Source organism: Heliangelus exortis, chromosome 12, assembly GCF_036169615.1.
Source record: "Heliangelus exortis chromosome 12, bHelExo1.hap1, whole genome shotgun sequence".
Classification (NCBI taxonomy): Eukaryota; Metazoa; Chordata; class Aves; order Apodiformes; family Trochilidae; genus Heliangelus; species Heliangelus exortis.
In genome coordinates this window covers 11686751-11709859 of record NC_092433.1, presented here as the reverse complement: position 1 = coordinate 11709859, position 23109 = coordinate 11686751, and the positions used below count along the sequence as shown (strand labels likewise).

General features: G+C 43.4%; 2 protein-coding genes across 13 annotated transcripts in view; one reads left to right on the top strand and one right to left on the bottom strand.

The window, feature by feature from the left end:
* GRIP2 (glutamate receptor interacting protein 2) overlaps positions 1–12261 on the top strand; it is a 243624-nt gene extending 231363 nt beyond the window's left edge. For 3 of the 6 annotated variants that reach the window (XM_071756021.1, XM_071756020.1, XM_071756022.1), the window contains exons 21-24: positions 1919–2039; positions 5549–5785; positions 7509–7655; positions 10111–12261. In XM_071756021.1, the coding sequence (XP_071612122.1) occupies positions 1919–2039; positions 5549–5785; positions 7509–7655; positions 10111–10308 (703 nt within the window). In that variant the 3' untranslated portion in view covers positions 10309–12261. Of the gene's footprint in view, positions 1–1515; positions 1863–1918; positions 2040–2257; positions 4862–5548; positions 5786–7508; positions 7763–10110 lie in introns of those variants that run through there. The other 3 variants (XM_071756023.1, XM_071756024.1, XM_071756025.1) reach the window with 3 other exon arrangements.
* A 2807-nt stretch (positions 12262–15068) lies between these two features.
* Positions 15069–23109, bottom strand: part of SLC6A6 (solute carrier family 6 member 6) — a 57152-nt gene continuing 49111 nt past the window's right edge. For all 7 annotated transcript variants that reach the window (XM_071756084.1, XM_071756085.1, XM_071756086.1 and 4 more), the window contains one exon: positions 15069–22361. In XM_071756084.1, coding sequence (XP_071612185.1) covers positions 22221–22361 — 141 coding nt within the window. In that variant the 3' untranslated portion in view covers positions 15069–22220. The remainder of the gene's footprint in view (positions 22362–23109) is intronic.

Here is a 23109-nt window from a genome sequence, read left to right as displayed (position 1 = left end):
TTGGCAAATCTGAGCTCTTGAAACCCAGCGTGTCCCTAACGAGGGCTTTGAGCCCTGATGTCAAAGTGCGAGTGAAATGACTCATGCCTCTGAGCCCTCTTTCTTAGGGAGAAAAACAAAACATCTCTAACCCTGATTACCTTCAGCCTGGAAAAAACCTCCTGGCCCAGTGTTGTGAGAGCCTGTACTGATTCATCCATGTCCTGGACGTGTTTGTTATACTGCTGATCTGAGAGGCAAGAAAGTGGTAACTGGAAGGGACATTTGTCTCTTTGGGAACCTGAGAGCAGAGGAAGGAAATGAGTAAGGCAAAAGAAACAAAAATTCCTTTTGGAGGGAAATTTTTTGTTTGTTTTTATAGAGTCTTGCTGCGTGCTTTTTTGACCTTTCTGCCTGGTGTAAAGGCACTGTCCTTTAAAAGCTGATTAAAGGTGGGGGGTAAATTTAAAATACAGTAAGACATGTCAGATACTGCTCTCTCTCTAGGTGGGCCATGATCCCACAAGGAGCAAAAGTGATGTGTGTGTAAGTTTATGCCTGCTACAGACTTCCATTTAAATGAGTGGATGGGAAGAAAACCATGTTCTAAAGACCTTGCAGTTAATAGAGATCTGAAAAAAAATCTCCATTAGTAGCCCAAGGGGTCATTATGTGTTTAATAGAAGCCAACATCTCTTTGCCTTGTACTCAAGTAAAATGTTTTGATTTTGCTTAGTGGCTGTGGTGGATAAGCATCCCATCCCATCTGCAGCACTGATTAAGCCATGAGAGATGCTGCCAGATGTTGCAGAGGTGAAGCCTCATCCAGGCAGATCCTAATAACGTGTGGAAGATGCATTAGGGCTGCTCTAATGTCACTCTCCCCAGGGGTCTTTCCCCATGACACAGTAGGAGGTTTTATCATAACCTTAATTTAGTACCACAAAGTTTCCTTCAGGAGGCTCCTGTTAAACTAAGTGCTGACAGTCTCAGTTTTGCACAGAGCCTGGTGTTCAGTAAGCAGTGTCTGGTGTCACCTACTTCTCTGGCTTGTTCAGAGGACTTCAGCACATGTAATTGTTACTGCTTTAGAAGTATAAGACCTGAACCTGCCTTGTGGTCATAGATAAGAGATGCTACAACTGCCAAAGTGGGAATTTGGAGAACTCTCAGCAAGAGGCACACGGTGTTCATGTTAATGTGTTTGTACCAGCTTGAGAGGTTCTCTCTGTCCTTATCCTCCACTGCAGGCAGAACTGGTGTCAATCTTTGCATGGCTGTAAGTGCCATGACTGTTATATATATATAAGAAAAAAACGTTCAGTTCCCTGGCCATCCCAAAGCCAGTGAAACTTGGTTTGTGTGGGTTACAGGTGACACTGTTGATATTGCTGGCTGAAGTATGCATTTACTTGTCCAGCCCAGAGCAATCATTTTTATATACATCTTTGCATTATTTACTCTCATAAAGACCTAATGTATTTATCATTTTCTCACCATGTCTGTTACCCTCTGTGTTTTTCTCTCTCTTCTCAGGTGTTCTGTGTCTCAGATCTGAGCTCTATCCCATCAGCCTTTGTACTAACAGTCTGTGAGGCTCCTGGTTTACCCATAACGCATCCTTTTTTCTTTCACTTCTCTATTTCACCAAAACGTCTTCCTAAACCTACAATCTTCCTACAGGCACTTTTTAATTTACCCTTTGAACTTTGACATTACTACACCAACTTAATTCTTCCTTTGAAGGACACTTGCCCCGTTAGTAAATGCATGGAGGTCTCGTATTCGGACTCTTGTCTGAAAAGTTCATATTGTTTGCTTTTGTATATGAAGACTCTTCAAGTCTCTGCTTTTACTGGTGAGACACTTGCTGTAGCCTCATGGCTTCCATCCTGCTGCAGAAGAGTGTTGACAATGTTTGGTTCCTACGTTACAACAGATACCCCACCCGCCAAAATGGCCTTGAGACCACTCATGAAGATAGTTTTTGGCGTGTTTTTGGAGAAGCTTTGGAGGATTTGGAAACATGCGGCCAGTCTGAACTTTTGAGGGAGATTGAGGTAAACCTTGTTCCAAATTTTCTGCTGATCTGATTGTTTTGCTTTTGCTGTAAATATTAGACTGTTTCCCTCATCTGTTAATTGCCTATAGCATCCCTGGGCTGCCACAGAGGGTTCAAGTTTAATCCACGTCAGTGTTTGTGTTAATGGGTAACTACATCTCACTAGACAGTTGCTTGCGTGCACTTTTTTTCCTGAGCAGATGACTTCCCCAGCAGGAACTCCACGCTCTTTTTGTTGCTGGCCATCAATCTTCATGTGACTGTTGGCAAACCTTCCCTGTCAAATGGTAAACCCTCTGCTTGGAAAGATATTATCTGTCCAAACCACTTAAAAGCCAAGGAAAAGGAGCCCCCAAAAACCCCACTGGGACTGAAGCATTGGCTTACTTCAAGTACAGACAGGCCCAGCATAGATCTTACATTCAGCTGTCACTCTGCCGGAAACTGTTTCAGTGAAATAGGTAATTGGAAGCTTTTCAGCCATCCTTCCCTGTGGAAAAAATCTGAGAAAGTAATTGCTTCCTGCAGAAATAAAGGTGTTTCCTGTCTTTGCAAACTGCTTTCTCTTTTCTTCATCCAAAATGCTATGGAGGTCGTGTTATTGTGTCCGGTTATAGGATGAAGAGCCTGGATTTTTAAGCAGTGGGATGCAAATAAAGGTCTCTCCTCAGACTGCTGAGCAATAGGAAGGGATGGGACCTGTGCTTTTCCCTCCCCAACTCAGCTCTTGCAACCTGAAAGGGGGACTGAAGTCCCACCAGCTCCTCTCTTTCCCTGCCTTCTGGGTGCAAAGGACTGGGGAGAGATTGCTGGGTTGTGCCCTCCAGCATCCCCAGTGGAACTGCTTTATGCACAGTTGCAGATTGCTTGGGCTTCAGAGAGAAAAGGCAATTTCTGAATAACTGAAGGTGCAAAAGGGAAGTTCTGTTTTGGTCTACATGTGAAAATATTGGTGACAAGGGACTTATTAATTGTTTTTTCCTCCTTGAGCCTCAGCAACTGCAAGTGGAGGAGGAAATCTCAATTAAATGTATTGTGCTGAAGCATGAAACGCTGTGTTTATTATCTTAACTGTGCAAGAAAATGCTGACTTCAAAAAAACCCCACAAAATAATGCACAAAAATTCAACACCCCCCTCCCCAGACTCCACGAAGTATAATTTCCTCCCTGCAGAACTTATTTTCTGGGTCTGAATGCATTTAAAAGTATCAACCTTTCAGAATTCTTCACTGCTTAGGAAAAAGTGCCCCTCTGAAATGAGGCATAGATGTCTCTTTTCTGCATAATTGCTATCACCTAAATGTAAAAGGAGGGATTTGTTGGGTTAATGTGAAATGTCAGGACAGAGAGCACCTCTTTTTGCCCAATCTTCTTCCTTTTCCAGGGATCCATGGTGCAGGGATGTGTGGGCTTTTGAGTCATGCTCTTTTTAAGGCTTTGGAGGCTTGACAGCTATAGAATGCTTTTAAAATTGTAAAGAAATTTTACAAAAAGCTGGGCACTTCTAGGATTTTGGTATATTTAGCACATTTCTGGAATATTTTTGAATGTTCAAAAGAAAAGTGCTGTATTTTTAGCAGAAGTCTAATGAATTTCAACTCCCCTTTTATCAAATCCAGAGTACTACTGATCTGTTCCTTCCTCTCCAGGGCATGCTGTGGAAGGTGAAATGGTCATTTGGGCTCTTGCTGTAGCACAGTTTTCTAAGCCCCAGTTCCTTGTGTCCTGTGATTTTATGGAAATCATAGTTTATTTTATTTATTTATTGATTAAAATTTGACCCTTCATGCTCCACATTTGAAAGAGAGTATGTCGTTCAAGGTGACCCAAGATACCAGTGACACACAGTTCACTCCTAGATGCTGGTATATGGGTAGAAACAGGCTCTTTCCTGTACATTTGTTGGAGCTTGTGTCCCCAGTTTGCTTTGAGGGCAACCAAGACATGGGGAAAACAACGTGGGGCAGCCACAGGCTGGTGAAATACTGAATTGCCCTTCCTGCTCCTTGCACGTAACCCAAAGCACCTAGATAACTGCTTTTGATACATCAAGGAGCACTTAAATACAAAGCCATAGGAACAGCATGCTGTTGGGTTCTGGCTGGTTTGGGTATTTGGAGCACATAGCACTCTGTGCACAGCTTAAAATCCCCAAATCATCATCTTAAAATCATAAATCCCAAAACATTTCTGTTCCCCCCCCCCTAGCCCTGCAGTGCTGGTGTTGGCACAGCATGGCACGGTGTTCTGGGGGTGCTGGGGCTTCCTGAGGTCAGTGAACAAATGTACCCTGGATGGCTGTACCACTGTTTGCTAAACTGTGATTCAAGTATGTGGTAACCCAGTGTCCTTTCAGCATGTAGCAGGTATTTGTCCAAAATTGAGCTGATTAAGTCAGTTCTGTGTGAAGACCTGAGAAGTGCAAAACTGAAAGGTTTTCTGTGTTTTATCCATCCCTATTTGGAATTACATAGGTAGTGCTGGCATTTTCATACTGCCAGGAGAATTTGCTTTATTTGCCTTTCTGGCAGCTTGGGGCAAAGAGCTGGAGGGCCTTGATTAGAGATTTAGTCAGATGATATTTATTCTGTGCACAGGAGCAATTGCTCTTTGACATGCCACCTTTAGCACAGCTGAATTTTGCTTTCTACTTCCTACTTTTGCTTTTCTCTCCTCTGCTTTTTGACATTTATTGGGAGTGCAGACCCTTGGAGTCTGAACTTTGAAATGACAATTTTCATTACTCTGTTTAAATGGACTCTGTGACCTGGAGCCAGTTGAGGTTCCACAGACTGGATTCTTGACTCCTTCGTTAGCTTTGATGAATGTAATGTCATTAGTAAAAAGCATTGCCAAATGGAGTAGAATCTGCTTAGGGGCATCTTTTAATGGATGCTATCAAGGATGACCAGGCTTAAATACTACTTAATTTCATACTTTTAACTCAGTTTTGCTTAGTGACGGCTCCCATTTACTGACAGATAAAATCCTAATTTCTCTGCTGAATTTGCCTTAGTGGAGTCCAAGGTATTGACTTCCCTGGGCCATTGCCAGCTCTGAGCAGTGCTGGTGGTGAGCTGCAGCTTGGACACATATGGTGAAGAGTCAGGCAAACAGTGTTTCCACTGTGAGCCTCCTGAGATTGGAATGTTCATCCTTCTTGACTGTCAAGAAAGTTACTGCACAAGATGAGCCTGTGTGGCTCTGTGTAGAAGGGACCATCAAAAAATAAGCTCCACATGCTCCACAAATTTTTCCTTCTGAGACAAAGCTTCATGTTTGGCATGGGAGAGCAAGCAGAAAGTCAGCAATGGACCTGTCAGCAAGATCCTGAAGTCTGGAAATGGCTTTTAGAGATGACTGGAAGAGCTTCTTGGTACTTACTTTTTCTGATTAATGAGAACAGTGATGCCCCCTTGTTGTTGTCTGTGCCACTTTCATTGCTGCATCATCCAACATTTCGTGCTGCTGGATCAGCAGAGTTAATTTGTGCCTTTGCCCCACAGGCATCCATCATGACAGGGAGTGTGCACAACCTGGGGCTGGAGAGCAGCAAACTGCTACTGGACTCTGTCAACCCATCAGGAATGAGCCCACTGAGGAAAGCAAACCCCAGCTGTGATGACAGACAGACAGAGGGCAGCAGCTCTCCTGCCAAGAAGAATGAGAGGAACCTGGATGTAAAGAAGATTGAGAAGGAAATGCAGGAAATCATGTCTCCTACCCCCCTTGAGTTTCACAAGGTCTGTGTTGGCAAGGGTTGGTGTGGCTGTGACACTGTGGTACCTCAGTGGTTATAGTTGTAGAAGCTTTGCAACCTTCTGGGAAATTTTCTTTGATCACAGGGACTCCCAGAAAATGTTTCGTGTTAAATTTGCCCCAACCAAGATCTGCAGCAAAGGTTTCCAGAGACTCAGATTAAGAGGAAGGAATCTCTTGAGAAGAGGAGCAGGATTTACCTGCCAGGCTTCAGTGGGCTTCAGGCCTCTGCTTTGCTGTTTGTCTGTATTATCTGAGACTTCCACATTTTTGTGTTGTGGAGTTCATTAATTGGTGATGGAGATACAGGCAAGAAGGCTCAAAGTACAGCCCTGTGGAGATCTGTCAACCCTTTTCCACTGGCATGCTCCATTCAATAGGCCACTATTCTTATGAAAAAATAACTTACAATAACTTAGAAAATAACTTGCCTTTCTCCACTCCACTCCAGTCCTTCCTGAAGGAGCACAAATGGCAGGACTTGGCAATGAGATGCTTGCTTGAATTCAGTACCCAGCTGAGCATAGCCAGTTTTAGCATGGTGCAAGGAAATGGTGATTAGAAGAAGCAATTAACTGTAGAAGCTGCTGATGCAGAATGCAATCAGGGAAGGGAGCTGGAGAGGAGTCAAAAAAAATTGATTGCCTTTTTCTTCCCTAGTGTGAGTTTAGATGAAACCTGCAGTTATGGTAACTTGAAAAAACAACTTTTTCATATTTGATCCGCTCTTGTCCTTCAGGGCATGGCAAATGTGCCTTTAAATAAAGCTCTTTTGTACCTGAAGGGGAAGAGCTATGTAATTAGGGATGTTACAGAGTGACTCTTCATTCTGCTGGAACATCTACTGTTGGCTAGGCTTGGAGATGAAGTTGAGGCTAGGTGGGCTGCTGCTGTGCATCCTTCTGGGCATTGTTCTTCTCAAGGATGACACATCCATGAGGCTCATGCGGCCATGAACACAGTGATGGGGTTAGAATCTCATGGCAGAGATGCACTCCCAGTTCATGGGAGGCAAAGGGAGATTTTGGTGGTGGTGGTGAACCAGTTGTCCCTGGCTCAGTGTTCCTTAGTAGCCAGATGAACTTCCAGCAGTGCACTCTTCCTTTAGATGGGACCAAATGACTTGCTCAAGAGAAGGGTGATGAGGTTATCCTGTTCTTGTCCTCAGTATGTCAGCACCAACTGATACAAATTTTTCTGAAAATAACTTGCGAATAATTTGGAGAAGTTTAGCTGTGCTTGCTGAGTGATGTATTAAAAATGAGCTGTCCTCACATTTGACACACTGTATTGCAAATTCTCTGTGGACAGGTTGATTTTTCATGAGCTGGTCTGGCACACAGATGCATAGGGTAACTTGGGCCAGGGAAGGTGATATTTAATAACACTCCAGCAATAACACTTGCTTTGTGACATATGGCAGCCCAGTCTGTATGACACTGCATGGATTTCCTTCTACGTCCAAAGGAGAGGGACTGATGTGGGGTTCTTTATATGCCAGGCACCAACGCATTTGTCCATGGAATCTACCTAAACTGATGGTGCCTGGTAGATAAGGCTCAATCTGTATTATCTGCTCAGGCTAGGAAAAAATCTGCCCAGGTGACCCTGAGCAGAATTGCTGTAGGGCCACGTACATCCTGCCAACACTGTACATCTCATCTTTCCTCTACTTCATTAAAACTTGTTCTTTTTCTGCCCCTCCAGATTACACTCCACAAAGACCCAGAGAGTGAAGACTTTGGATTCAGCTTGTCAGATGGCCTGTTAGAAAAAGGTGTCTATGTAAATATGGTCCGTCCGGATGGGCCAGCAGATCAGTGTGGCCTCAAGCCATATGACAGAGTACTTCAGGTAATAAATCCCAAATGCAGTTCTGGAGGCTGGGACGGAGTGAATGAGTGGCTGAGAGGAAGAGAGAAGTGAGACCCCATCCATGGCAGCACTAACTTTAATGAAAGGTAATAGTTAGCCAACTAGGTGAGCACTTAGCCACCAAGAGACCTGTGTTTTATAATGAAAAATCATGAGGCAGTGGTGCCCCTAGGTTACACCTATTCCAGGGCACAGCCTGCCTGGCACTGACCTTTTTGAACTCGAGCAGCTCAAAATAACTGAAAAACTGTGTTTCTTCCCTCTCTCACCCTCAGTCCATTCCCTGTCACGTAAGAAGGTGATTTTTGGGATCAAATGGACAGTATTTACTAATATCTGTTCCTGTGAAACTGCATGCGAGATAAGTGGTGTTCATGAAGTTCTGTGGATGCCTTTGACATCATAAAAGAGTTTTCTAGGAAACACATCCTTCAAGCAAAGTGTTTTTCATGGATATTTTTCTTTGAAAGATACTTGATCTGAAATTGCTGATGCAGAAACAGAATAAAAACTATGGTCAAAAGCACAGTCTATAATAAATATGATGATACTGAAGTACTAGAGGGACAGTAGAGACAGTCCTAGAGGGACAGTAAGAGCCTGGTGAGGTTTGGAGATTGGAGAGGAGCTTTATACAGATGAAACACTATTTTAGCTTTGGGGCAACTCAGATAATGACTGAGAAAGTACAACCCCAATGGAAAAATTGCCACCATTTGGTAGTAGAGATATCCTGACCATATTTGGAAATGCTCAGGAAGATGTTCAGTTTTACTAATTTCTAGGTGGGGGCTGTTAGCAGTCGTGTTAGAGCCAATATATTATGTACATCAGGTAACTGAAGGACTGGCAGCGCTGCGGGGAACCTTGTTTAAGCTTGTTCTGGTCTCTGGCCAGTTGGCTGCTATACAATTATTCCTTCTCAGCTTCAAATAAAAGATGGTGCAAGAATGAACAAGAAGCTAATTAGGCTCTGGGCTGCCTTTCTGTTGAAAGTTGGATGTGTCACTTTCTGTGAGTGCCAAGTGCCCTGGGAGGTGTGCCTGAAATCCTAAACAGAGCAGTGTGGAGACTTTCAACACCCACCTTCCACACACTGCACCTCACAGCTCACGCTTGTGAGAGGAACAGGCGACTGCCATCACGTTGATGTATGGAGCTGTGAATGAAGGGCTGCAGGCCTGGTACAGGCAACTGCTGTTCAGAAGGACAGATTGCTGAGGATGCTTCACAGTGCTGCTGCTGCTTACAGGCATGGTGATGTGCCTGAAGGCCAATGAAACACCTTGTCCCTGCTACCCCAGTGTCCTGGCTTGGGGACACGCAGACCGTTTGCATCTCAGCTGGATTAGAAGGATCACAGCACTGCACCAATGGCATTTCTGCACTGGAGCTGCCTGGCTGGTGTACACACGTGGTCTAGAATTTATCTTTAGTTACTACACTGTAAGGAACAGTATTGGGGTCAACTGTGTGGATACCAGCTAGGCCAGGGGGACATTGCTACCATCACAGAGCCCAGCTCAATGGGCCTACATCAATTCTGGGCAAGGGTTTTGGATGAAAGGGTTGCATGGACTCATCCAGCCTTTATCCAGAGAAGAAAGCAATGCCTGGCCCCAGGGGTTACGTTCACTCCAAAGGTGGGTGGGAAATTCCTTTCTCCCTTCTCTTCTTCTCCTCCCTGTGCAGTTTGCCAGCCCCCTCCATCCCAGAGCTGTTGTGGCACCAAGCCCAAGTGGTCTGGTAGCTGTAGGCAGGAGAGCTGGGGTGGTTCTTGCAGATGACCCAGCCTATAAATGTGCTTGAAGGTCTGCAGTAGAAGCACTTTCACTGCTGCAGAGAGAATTTTCAGCTGCCTTCTGAGCCCATGTAAAATACATCCAGACTTTTCTGAAATAATGTAAATGGAGAGAGCAGAAGCAGAGACTGTTCTCTATAGTCTAAATTTACTGCTGGGTGAGCGGGAAAATGGTTGGCAGAAAGAAATCTCAGGGTTTGAGCTGGACTTGTTTTCTAGGTACTGAATACCCCACATCACAAATTTAAGGCCAGTAAATGCTATGATGGCAAAAAAAAAAAAAAATCATGGAAAATGACAACCTTTCTTCTGAAGGCTTAGAGGTGGTTCTGAGCTCTGCAGTGCTTAATATTTGCAATACTGCCCTAGGCACTTGGGGTCAGGGTTGGTGCCTGATCTAGACTTTTTGTGCTTCCTTTTGTGCATTGTTTTTCAGCTAAGCAACAATGTTCTCAGCCTGAAGGGGTGGCCCCACTCTACTCTGTTGTGAACCTGAAATCAGCCCCCCCCCCCCCTCCAAAGTTGTGTGTTTTCACAGGTGTGGGTTTAGCACCAACCTTGCATTTTTCTGACTAACAAACATGGTCTTTCTGTTGTTCCTCCCCATGGCATATCCCAAATCCATTCTGGCAGGTAAACCGCATCCGAACAAGAGACTTTGACTGCTGTCTGGCTGTTCCCCTGATTTCGGAGGCTGGAGATAAGCTGGACCTGGTGATCAGCAGAAACCCCTTGGCACTGGCTGCCAAAGCTCCTCTGGAGGGGAACAGGGAGCGGCCGGCACCGGCAGCCCGCAGTGCCGAGGTGAAGGAGAGCATCCAGACACTCTGAGCAGCAGGAGCAGAGCAGATGGCACCCGGAGCCCCTGCTGAGCTGTTGTGGTATTTGGGGTATTTTTCCTGGTTTTTGCACGGGTATTTTTGGAACGCTGTGTGTGCCATAACCTGCAAGTGGGGAGGTGGATCTTCAGGGAGCTGTCATCTGTAGACCACCAAATATTGCTGGGAAGGTCTGAGGTGGATGCATGTCTCAGGCCACGGGTAGTTTCTGGGTGATGGGAAAAGCTGCTGATGGGAGTAAGAAGCATCCACAGCCATCCCCCATGGCAGGGCATCCTCTGCATCCCGGCTGTTGGGGTGTGTGGGGTCCTGCCTTTAACACCCTCCTCACCCTGAAGGCCTTGACCATCCTATAAACACACATGGTGCTATTATGCTTCTTGTTTGCTCAGTTAATTGCATACAGCAAGACTGAAACGTTTTTCCTTTTTTGTTGTGCTCCATCCTTTAAACACTCCCAATGAATTGGTTTCTGCAGTGCCTGGCAGTCCTCAGGCAGAGCTGCCAGGAGCCCTGTGTAGAAGACATTTCAAAATGTGCTTGCAAGTGGCTAGATGCAAGTCCTGTTCAAAAATTGGTACTTGCAGCTGCCTCTGCACTCCCTGCCAGGGCTGACACGTCATCTTGCCATCGATTCCCATGAGCAATGTGGTGGCCTCTGCTGGGGCAGTTATTACACAGCAGAAGGCCAAATCTGAGGCTAAAGGCCCTGAATACCTGCCCAAATTCCAGCCACCTTGTTCATCCGGGCTATATGGAGATGCTTGCAAGCCTGGCCTGTGCCCACAATTAAATAGCAGACTAGCCATCTTCCCAGGGCTGTCCTGGGAGCTAATTTGAGCTAATAACCCCCTGTCACTTCCCATCAGTCAGTGGCATGAGAAGCTCTTTGTTAGATGGAGGTTGTGTGTCCTGTGACCCACGTGGGCTGGGCAGGACGTGTGCCCACGTGGGTTTGGCTGCTCGCCCCTGGCCCCTTTGCCTGTTGCTGGCCTCTCTGTGGCTTTGCAAGCATGTTGCCCCATGGCCACTCCTCTCCCTCCTGAGAGCCCCCAGCCCCACAGGAAAGAGGGGTGTGATGTTTGCATCATGTTCCTCACCCCCTGCCATGTCTCCCCTGTTAGCACTTTATGATAACGTCCATATCCTGCTGGTGGCCTGAGGCTGCCTTCATCTCCCTGGAAAGGCTCAGGCACGGTGGGGATATGAGGAGTTTGTTCACCCATAGTTCTGGTGCCCACTACCCCTGGTCCACAGTCACCCTTTCTGTTCCTCCATGTGCTGGTGGTGCACATAGTGTTGGGTGGGTCCATGCCACGTGTTTGTTGCTTTGCTAAGCCAGGACTTGTCCCCCCCCCTGCCACCCCTGAGCCTCCTTGTGACTCTGACCCTCTGTGCCATCAGGGTATTCCAGACACGTGTCCTGCCCCATCCAGCTGTTTGTCATTGTAGCCAGTTTCTCTTTAAGTATGCAATATCCCATGCCATTGCTGCCACTACCAGATAATGTGCCATAATTGATACTGTGGAGCATTGACAGTGCAGCCGAAAGTGTTTTTATATGCAATATTCTGAGCAGTGAAGCTCATTGGGGCTTCTTATAGGTTTTTAATGAAGACTTTTATTAAAGGCTTTAAAAAAAAAAAAAAAAAAAGGAAGAAAAACTTGGTCCTTGTACCCCTTCCTATGCATTTTGAATGATATGAAGATGAAATGCATTACTTAAATGTGTATTTTTATCCATATATTAGAGTGTATTCCTTGTAAAGTATTTTTATATGCTAATTTTCTTATGTATCTATGAAAGCACAATATTTAAAAGTACAGCATTTCAAAGAATATTTTAGTCCTGTTTTGGACCTATTTGTAAATCTCTGTATTTAAATGGGATTGCAATGACTTTGACTTTTTTTTTTTTAAATTAAATAAAAGCAAAGGAAATGCATTTGTTGTGGTCAGTTCATGTCTCTTTCTGCTGGAGGATGGTAGTGAGGCAACACTCTGCATCCAGCCATGTTTTATCTTGCTAGAGGATCCTTAGTTAGGAGGCACCCTGAAGGACAAGGAGAGGTGGGTATGCAGAGGGTTTTTATGGGTGGCCACTGCTCATCGCACAACCAGTGTGGGACTGGTGTTGTCCCTTGCCACTGTCCATCAGCAGGACTTTGGAGCCTGTTGCTTCCCTCCCTTTGGACATGGAGGCAATTTTTCTATAGCTCTTTGTGGCATGAGCTGGAGATGCCTGGGCACGTGGTTACAGCATTCCTTGCAGCTTCACTTGGCAACACTGGAAATCTTATTGGGTTAAGCCTTGATTACTTCATGATTGCAAAGTGTGTGGTGGCAGAGATATGGCTGTGGCAGTGTTTGCAAAGCTGTGGTTAGTCCCTGGGGATAGGTTAAGAAACCTATAAATTTATGTTGTTGGAGGACAAGTGCAGGCAGGAGGTGACCTGTCTGGTGCTCAGAACCTGGAGCTGTAGTGGGGTGCCCTACCTGCTGTGACAGCCAAACAGCCCAGCTCTGAAACCAGGCATCCAAAGAGATGTCACGTAGCTCCTTGTGTCTCTACATTGAGGTTTTCTTCCTTTTGCTCTTACAAAGGTGTTTGGGACACCGCTACACTCCCAGCACGGGCAGCACAGAGTGGGACACTCCTTGGGTAAGGCCATAGGCAATCTGCTCCCCAGCAAGGAAAGGGTGAGCTGTGTTTCGCAAGCCTGCACGGCCAAGTGGGTAACAGAGGAATTTTTTTGAGGGATGGGAATGTTCCTGGTTAGACCTGGGGAATCATTGCCACACAAACAAGCCTTATCTGCCATCTCTGGCTGCTCTCCTGGGAAGCAGACTTCAGAACGAGGCCCTTCACATGTTTGGCATCAGGGAGCTGCCAAAGCTGTGAGGAGCCAAGCAAGGCACTGAGAGGTTTAAAGAGCAACGTGACTGATGGGGTTTGTGCACCTACAGCAAGTAAAAGGTTGGCACGGTGCTGCTCCCCTGGTATGTGGGCCCGGATGCCCCAGTGGGCAGCGTGTCCTCCCACTAATGTCACCGTGTGTCCCATGGACCTTGGCTGCTGGAGCTGGACACAGCATTGCAAATACACGAAGCCCTTTTAAAATTTAATTTTCTTTTAACCTGAGACATGTTAGAGTTGTTGCCTGTGCCACTATGGGGTTGCTCAGCCCAGGTGCTGCAGAGAAATCTCTGATGAAGTCCTCAAATCACACCCAGGAAAATAACCAACAAAGCCAGCCCCCCCCCCCCTCCCCCCAGAAAAAAAAAAACAAACAAATCCAAACACAAATGACAACAGCTGTGGGGCTAATAATCCAAATGACAACAGCTGTGGGGCTAATTCTGGCCATGGGGGCTGGAACTTCAGCAGTAATTAGGGGCTGATGCACAAATGCTGAGCAGCTTTACACCTCACTAATAGGAGCCACCTGCATGCTGGGTGTTTTTCCTTTTTCCCTACTTCAAATCTGGACTTAAGGAAAGGTCTCTTTGGTTTAACCTTCATTTGTGTAACTGAACAGTCTATCAGCGAGACTTAAATGACCAGTCCTATGCATCAAGAAGAGAAATGTTCTATTTTTTTTTTTTTTCTCTTTCTTTTCTAATGTATTTGAACCCCCTAGCACTTGTGGGTTACCCAAAAAAAAAAAAAAAAAAAAAAAAAAAAAAAAAAAAAAGGCAATGCCAGTAGCACTAATGCCTTGGGATGGTCTGAGGTGAGTTCAGCAGAAAGGCAAGAGCTCCCCAGCAGTAACTCATCAAGCTGGACTCACCTCCCTGTGAAAGGGCCAAGGAAAGCTGCTGTCTGCGGGGACAGGCTCATGAGGACATCAGTGCTTCATTTTCAAGGTAAGAAAAAGAGGGAAATGGAAAGGGAAAAAAAGACTATACCCCCCCCATTCCCCCCCCCCCCCCCCCCAAAAAAAAAAAAAAAAAAAAAAAAAAAAAAAAGGCAAGCTGCTTTCTCATGGCCAGATGCACTCAATGCAAAGTTGGTTTGGGGAAAATAAAGCACCAGTGAAGTAAGGCCATAGGCTGGGCAGCACTGAAATGAGATGGATTGGGCCCAGCACTGACCCTTTTTCACACTCAGCCAAAGTCATTGCTAGGGGGAGGTTTGGGGGGAAACAACCACCCCCCAAAATAACTAAATGCAGCACCAGGGCCTTTTCTGCTGCTCACATTTCCCTGCTAGTCAGTGGGATGGGAATGCAAAAGAAGCTGTTATGGGATGTAACTGGGACAGCTGAGCCCAGCTGGCCATTGGGTGCTGTGTGCAGAAACACCCCCGGGGAAGGTGGCCATGGCTCAGGGACTGGCTGGGGCTCAGTTGGTTAGTGGTTGGTTGGTTGGGTTTGTTTGGGTTTTTTTGGTTTTTTGTTTTTTTTTTTAACACTTGAGGTTAGTTGGTTTTTCCCCCCCCTGCCCCCCCTCTTTTTTTTTTTTTTTTTTTAACTAGTAAACTATTGTATTCTAAACTGTGAATTTTTGCACTTTTACCCTCCTGATTCTCTCTCTGTCCCACTGGGTGAAAGGGGGGGGGCTGAGCTGCTGGCTAGAGTGAAAACATGATAGACACAAAGTCAGATAGTGAGCTGGCCATATATATGTATGTATCTATGGAATATTTTATAAGGAAAAAGAAACAAACCCAGAACCCACATCTCAGTAACAGGTTTAAAGGAAGATGTCCTTAAGTACTCAAAGACCAAAAATACCATGCAGGAGTATTGGTGGTTTATAAAGGAAAGTTTTATTTTCAGTTATAAGGTGATTACAAACTCATCTAAAAAAGCAAAGATGACTTAAAAATATCCATATACATTTTATTTATCTAAAAAGCAAAACAGAAACTGCAAAGTACAAACATTTACCATATACACAAAGGCTAGAGTTTCTAGGATTAAATTATACTCCAGGATTTTTTTTCAAATACAAATATTCCATTTTGGAACACACAAAAATGTTTTAAAATGTTTTAAAAATATTTTAAAGGTTTTTTTTTTAAAAAAAAGGTCAGATGACATTTTTAAGGAGGCCTCCATTGACATCACCTCCTTGCTGTATGTGCTACTCATCACATTACTGTAGTCACAGTTGCTAGAAATTTAAATAATAATAAAAAAAACACCACTGTTTTTAGCCAAATACATCAAACAAGATGGACCACCTCTTAAAAGTGAAGTCCCTGGCAATGTTATCAGGTAACAATCACAACATTACACTGGAGAAAAACATCCTATTGAATAACAAGCACTTCAGAACAGTACTGGGATGCTGCAATGCTGAGAGACTGGCACTGGCTTCCAGGACAGGAGCAGATGACAAATTGGCTCAACTTGCCCTGCAGGAGGTGGGTTGGTTTGGTTTTGGTTTTTGTTGTTTGGGTTTTTTCTGGATTGTTGGTTGTTTTTTTTTTTCAGCCTCTCAACATGATTTTGCCACTGTTCTCATTTTTTTTTTATTATTTTTTTCTCAATATATTGAAAAAAAATTAAGTCTTTTTAACATCTCAACTGCAGAAGCAGATAGATTCAGAAACAATAAGTATCATGCTAACAGGTACTTACTATGCCACAGAACCAAGCCTTCTCCCGCATACGCACGCACACAAAAGCACACATGCACAGCTCCTTAGCATAACCAAGTTTTACTTTTTTTTTTTTTTTTAATTTTTTTTTTTACTATGTTTTTCCCCATTATTTCTTCTGATTTTTTTCAAGTTGGGCCATGGTTTCCCTGTGCTGCAAGTAGGAAAGTGAGCAGTGATGCCCCACAGTGTACCACAGAGCCAAACCATGGGGAGGAAGTCTCCAGAAACTTGCCCCTTTAAACAAAAAAATCTTTAATTTGCTTTACTCCTAGAGGTCAGGGCTGTATAAAGCTTGTGGTGATTAAATTCTGTCAATTTTGCTGATTATATCAAATCATCACAGAGCAGAGAAACAAAAAAGCTCCTGTGATTCTGTTCAGTAGCCCAGCACTACCTGCAGGATCAGGCTCTTTCCCAGCTGCAAGCTGTCACTGAAGTTTTCACCTGTGATGGGGATGAGGGGGACTGATTTGTTTTCTTAAAGTTTTCAACCTGCAAAATTTTGATTTTTTTATAATTTTTTTCCAAATGACATCTAAAGCTTTTTCTGTCCTTGTTTGAGGACACAGCTGAATTGAAAACCCCGATTCACACTGACAATTGGAAGAAAATGACACAACCCCATTGTTACCTTTCTGCTTATTTTTTTAATAGAAACAAATTCAGAATTTTAGTTTGTAAAGTTTTTTTTTTTGGTCAGGGCAGAGGAGCACTGTCCATTCACAGGCTTATTTTGGGAAGGAAAAAAAGAGCCAGGATCTGGTGGAGCATGGAGGGGTGGAACAGGCAGTTTTCCAGCTGGGGTTACTGCTGGTTGTGCTGGAAGCTGCTTTCCAGTAAATTTATGTTGACCTTCAATACCAATAGAAAATTTTTGTGGCCAAAGTATGGATTTCAGAGAGCTTCTTTTGCACTGGTTCATGGGTTTCTTAAGTGTCAAGTGTTACTGAAGCAACTGAACACTTTCTTTCTCAAGCTTATCTTTGAATACAAGAAATAAACAAGGTACTGGGATCTTACAGATCCTGACCTTGGCTCATGCAAATACACAACTACACAACTACACATCAAACCTAACCACAAGGCTTTGGATGCTTATTTTTGGAGAAAACAAGGCCTGAAGCCCACCACAATCAACCTCCCATTCCAGGAGCCATGTGGTACTTACAAGGAGCCAGGAGAATTTTCAAGGCTTCCTTGGAGCCACTGTCTTGGATTTTGTCATTGCCTTCCCTCTTCCACCACCCCCAATGTAGGAAAGGCCATCCAGACAACCTGACAGGTTGGCTCTTTGCAGGCAAGTGCTGCCTACAATGTCTGAGTCCTCATCCTAAACAGCTCTGCAAGACTTACACACAGGATTTGCAGCCTACACACAGAAGCAACATCCCCCCTTGTGTGTGTGCATATGAGGGTAAAAGATTTCATCTACTAGTCTACTTAAACACAGATTCATTTATTTAATTTTTTTTTTTTTTTTTACTGAAAGTTAGCAACTTCCATTGAATCTCCTGGAAATGATGTCAGGGTCATCTTTCTTCCAAGTGTACTTGAGCTGCTTAACTAACTTGTCCACTCCAGTCAATACACAGCTTATTTAACATTTTTATATACATTATGCCTCCGTGAGTGATCCTGCAGTGACCACAAGACGTGGAAGCTAATAGTCAGTTATTTTAAAATGTTCAAATTCTTCTCCCATGGATAGAGTTTTGCCATTGATGTGACAGGTGGGAGCTTTGAACCCAAGTGTGGTAAGCACAACCTCAATGAAACTGTAAGTCTCCTTAGCAAATGAAAGCAGCCTGGGAGGAGACTTGTAAAAGGCCTATCAAATGGAAATGTCCACGTGTCTTCAGATCTACTTGAGCTGTCTAATGCTGAGACAGAGAAGAGGAACCAGGAGAAAGGAGGATGCACACAGGACCAAACACGGCTGCAGAAGACGGGATCCTGATTGTGACATTAAAGGCTCTGCTGATGGTTGCAGGGGCTTTTTTTGGTGTTACAGAAATCATAAGGCTGCACTTTTTAAAATTTTGTTTTCTTCTTTTCCTCCTCTCCTCAAGAACAGCAGTGAAAATCAGTTTTGCTGTGCTCTTTCAGCAGACCACTTCTAACTCTTCTCCACTCCGGGAGCTGCACTGCTGTTGTTGCTGCAGGGTGACCACCAGTGTTGTTCCACATGGCAAATACAGCTGCTCAGCTGTTGTATTTTCATTTACAAACACAAGAACAAATCCATTGTGGACCTACTATCTTAACACTATCAAGAGGACTTTTCTAAGCGTGTGGATCTGTTTGGACCAAATGAAAAGGAAAGCTACAGCTGAGAAGGTAAATGAGAACAGTAACAACAGTAAAAACCAGTTCTATTTATGAAATCATATTGTTTAAATACCAAAATACCTAATGGTAGACTAATGGTAGAGTCCCTTAAAATAGATGCTCACTCAGTGAGATCATAACTAGTGACAGGTGAACCGAAAAAGTTTGGAAAATCCCGAAAAATAAGAAACAGGTCAGAGAATCTTGTGGGGTAAATGTTCCCCTTTATATTTCTAGTATCTTTTGATTTCAGTTCAGATGGAAGTAAACACTGCTGAAAACCTGCTATTTTCAAGCCCAGAAGAATCCATGAACACAACAGTACATGAATTATGAAAATGTGTTGGTTTTGTCTTGTTTTATTCTGGTTTTTAATGCAGGGATCTTGTCCTAAAGATCTCATGGAAAAACTGCATTAACTTTCCCTGGATCCAAACCAGTTCATCTATGACTAGTCATGATAGTTTAATACAGAGTTCCTCACTTACATAAAACAAGTAAAATACAGTACCACTGTTAAAAAAGTCAAATCGGGGAAAAAAGTCAGTTGTATTTGCAGTGAGAAATAGGTAGAAAACACAGACTTTTTAAAAAAATTATTTTTTAATAAATTTGGCAGCAGATCACGTTGAAATGCAAATTCATCACCAATAAAAGTTCAGAAATCTTATAACAAAAGTGTTAGGAAAAAACCAGAACTGTAAAAACGTGAGTGTGCTCATTGGAACTCAAACCCCAGAAGATAAACCAAGAACAATTAATTACTTTTTTTTTTTGGTTTTTTTTTTTTTTTTTTTTTGAAGGGGAGGGAAGAGAAGAACTGTTTTCCAGAAACAATAATTTCTTAGCTCTTTATGAGTTCCAGCCCTCCCTTGCAGTCATGCTCAAGAGCACAGCGGGGCCAGAGGAGTTGACGCTTCAGTGAGGTTGTTGCATATGAGACATTTTCACTTGGTACATGGAAGCGACTGATTTGAATGGCACAGTTTATATCAAAATGGGGCTGGGCTTTAGTTCTCTAGCAGTTGGACTTTGAAAGGTGTAGCATTAGCCCTCTGGTTCTTGACACAAAGATGCTCTCCCCAATGCGGGAGATGGCTCAGTGCCCAGCTGACTGGCTGGAGACAGGTAGCCAAACCACTTCTTTTTTCCCCTAACTAAAGTTTGCCTCAGCTCTGTAGCACAAAAGTGATGTGCAAACTGTATCTCAAACTCAGTTGTATGACAATATACATATTAAAAAAAATTTAAAAATAATAAAGTATCAGTGTTTCATCTGGACTCACAGAAACCATTAATTTAGACACCTCCTCCCCCCCCCTTCCCAATCCGCTACTCTCTCTTCACCCAGGGAAGTGAAGATGCTAATTGTAGCTCAAAAAAGGGTCCAACCTGAAGTCTACTAAGACAGTTATCTTTGATTACATTCCTTGCCTTTGATGCTTAAAGGCGATTAAAAAAAAAAAAAAAAATTAGCTCTATGCATATTTGCTTATTTTGGGCAATTTGATGACACCTTCTGCCTCAAGAGATTTCTCCAGTGAACTTTGGATGGCTATTGCCACTGGCCCAGCAGGTGGCATTAGATGCTTGCTATCTCCAGCTATAGAAAAGTTTATAATGCTCCTAATACAGCAACAAGAAAAGGAAAACAAAGGCAATTCTTCCATGGCTGCTGGTTTGTTGCTGCAACTCACCTGTCTAATGTAAAAATGTGTAGGAAGTCAAGCTAGAAAGATTTTGAAAGCTATAGAAGCAGCCACTTTTTCCTTTTTTATTTTTATTTTAAATTATTTTGGTCCGTCTCTTCTAAATCACTCTATTTCTGTTACAGGACAGCCAGTTATCTCATGGGACAAAAACCCCAAACAAACAAAAAAACCCCAAAACTGCTGTGTAGGAATGTTAAGAACTGGACATGTTCCTGTTTAAATGACAAACCCTGCCCTGACAAACTAAGCTGAGAGCAGAACAAGCAGATAGGAACTCTGCTCTTATCAAATATTTCCTCTAAATACCTTTGGATAGATTAACTATGGTATAATAAGAAAAAAACCTCTCCCTCTAATACAATGCCCACAAGAAAACGCTTAATTTCCTCAGAGAACCTGTTCCCAGCACAACCTGCTCAAGTTTAAAAAATTAAAAATAATTTAAAAAATTTAAAAAAACCCCAAACAGAAAAAGAAATCCCTGAAAAAAAAAACAAAAAAACCAAACAGCTTTTACCCTTCTTTTAGACAATCTTCAGGGAGCAATTCCCCATGGAACCATCCACCTGGCCCACACAAAGCAGAACCCCCAGTCCTGCACTCCCCTTGTAGTGGTGTCTCATCATTCCCCAGTCTAACCTGAACAGTAGACAACTTCTGACCAAATACAGAACAGTTCAGTGTTTCATGTTCCCTTTGCTTTAACTTAAAATCCTAAAAGCCCTGTTTCTTTAGTAGATAAGATTCATCAGCTTCATAAATATGCTTCCCACCCTCCACCCCTTATCCTACCCCTCAAAAAATAAACCCCCCAAAAACCTCCCTATAGTTTAACCCAATTATGGGCAAGGAGACTGGGGGCCCTCGGTCCACTGCTGCTATTTAGTAACATGTGACAAGGGACATAGTCCTTTTGTCTGTTCCTGCAACAGCAACCTACCCCAACAAAATAAATAAATAAAGCAAATCCTGGTTACCAAACTTGGCAAAGCATTTTTGAGATACAGAAGTCAAAAGGACCTGTTTGCTGACTGTTATTATTACCGTCATTAGTATTATTATTATTAACAAGGTGTCTGTTGCAAATACTGGTTACACCAGGTGTAGGTGAGTGGTTTTGTTCCTCCTGTTGGGGATGACCTGGTTTGTGTTCACCTTTGGACGGTCAGAGTCCAAAAATGATTATTTTATTTTTCTGCCCCAGACCAAAGTCCAATAATCAACACAGAAACAAATATGCAACTGAACATCTGAAGGCCCAAGAGGGCAGGTGCTGCTTTTTCACCTCTCAGCTACTGGGCACTTGTCCCTGTGGCCTTCCCAGCCTGCAGAATTCAAGTTTATACCAGTGCCACCACACTAAAATAAGCTTTGCTGGAAAACTCAGGAGCAGGTACACAACCTCCCCACTCACACACAAACAGCAGACATTTCATTTAAGTACATAAACCCCCAAAAGACTGAAAAATATTAAAAAACTTACAAAAAAAAAACAAAACCCAAAAAACCCAAAGCAAAACAAGAAAAAAAAACAGTGAACCATGCCTAATCCTGCAAACATCTTTCTAAAGTCCTCCTCTCATCTGTGTGACATGGTCCCAGCACTTTGGAGGGACAGCCACAAGGCTTTTCACACTCAACTTCTGTGCCTTCCTTGCAAACTCTGCTCCAGCTGCCTGGCTGTATCATTACCCAGGGACTAAGCTAAACCTAACTGTGCCCTTTCCCTAATGTGACTCCAAAGCCTGTCATTTACCACAACTGAACCAGAGGGTGGAAATACTACACCTTTGAAAATTCTCTTGAAACAGCGTCTTTGTTTTTAATCACATCTCTCAACAGATCTCCTTTTGTGTGTTCTGTAGGTTACCCTGCTCCCAACCATACCAGCACCTAAAATTGCTTTCTGAAACTTGAATATATTGCTGGCAAGACAATCAATTCAAGTGGTAAGGTGTATAATATTTAGAGATAAAGATATATATATATTTAAAAAAACCCAATAATAGTAAATTCCTGTAATATGTCTAGTCTGATATGAAAGCTCTCCCTCTACAGAGAGACATCTGCAGTGATTACCTTACAAAATATTAAAAAAAAAAAACAAAACAAAACACACACAAAAAATAACTTTCTCTGTGAGAAATAAAAATAAATCCTAGTGCAAATATAAAGCTCTGTAAACCTGGTCCTATGAGAATCTATGGTTAGTAAACGGCAGTTAAAGCAGGTTTATCCTCTCACAGAGAGAGCTCACATCATGGTTTCCACAATGATATGAGTTGGCTTGATCAATCCACCATTTGAAGTTCCATTGGGGCAGAAGGGGGTGCCACTCTCTGTTTCTTTGGACCACCGATTCACTTCCTTGGGGGCAGCCACAGCTTTTATCCTCTGAAAAAGAGAAAAAAAAAGAAAAGGTGAGAAGACAAGCGGCCCCTGCATCTCCATGTGCAAGATGGAGGACACGGCAATGCAAGGATGGGGATGGTGGCCACCAGAGACTTGTGTTTGCCACAGAGCTCTGCAAGGATGTGGGCACTTGCCCTGTGGACTACTGCCTTCAACTTTTGCTCAGTGGCAGAGCCTGACTTGATGCAGGCAAATCAGCCATGGGAGGGCATTCACAGCATTATCCAGCATCCTGCACACTGGGCTTTCAGAGCTGCAGCTGCTGCCCAGATTATGTGTGTTCTCCTTCCTCATTTAGAAACAATTCTGCCTTTTAGCCCAACTGTTCATTGCCAAGTGGCAACTTCTCTCCTATGTCTCAGTTCACAAAGGAAGAACTAAATGGCATCTGACCAGTGTTTACTCTCTTTCCTTTCCTAACATGGTCTTTGAGGAGTGTTTTGGCTACTTTTAGACTAGTCTCTCAATAGATGGTGACAATGTAGGCAGGAAAATAAATGCTCATGAAAATGCTCTGGCCAGAGCTGAAAAAGACCATTAACACTTGGAGGAAAACAAATGCAAATGCTTGTGCTCTTGGAGGCGTTTTTTAAAAATTATTATTCTATTCTCTTTTTTCCCTAAGTGACCCACTTTCTCCTCCACAAATATCCCAGACTGCTTTTAAGACTGTCTCATTAGGCAAAACCAAAACTAATCAAAAACCTTAGAAGAGAATTATTAAGTTTTG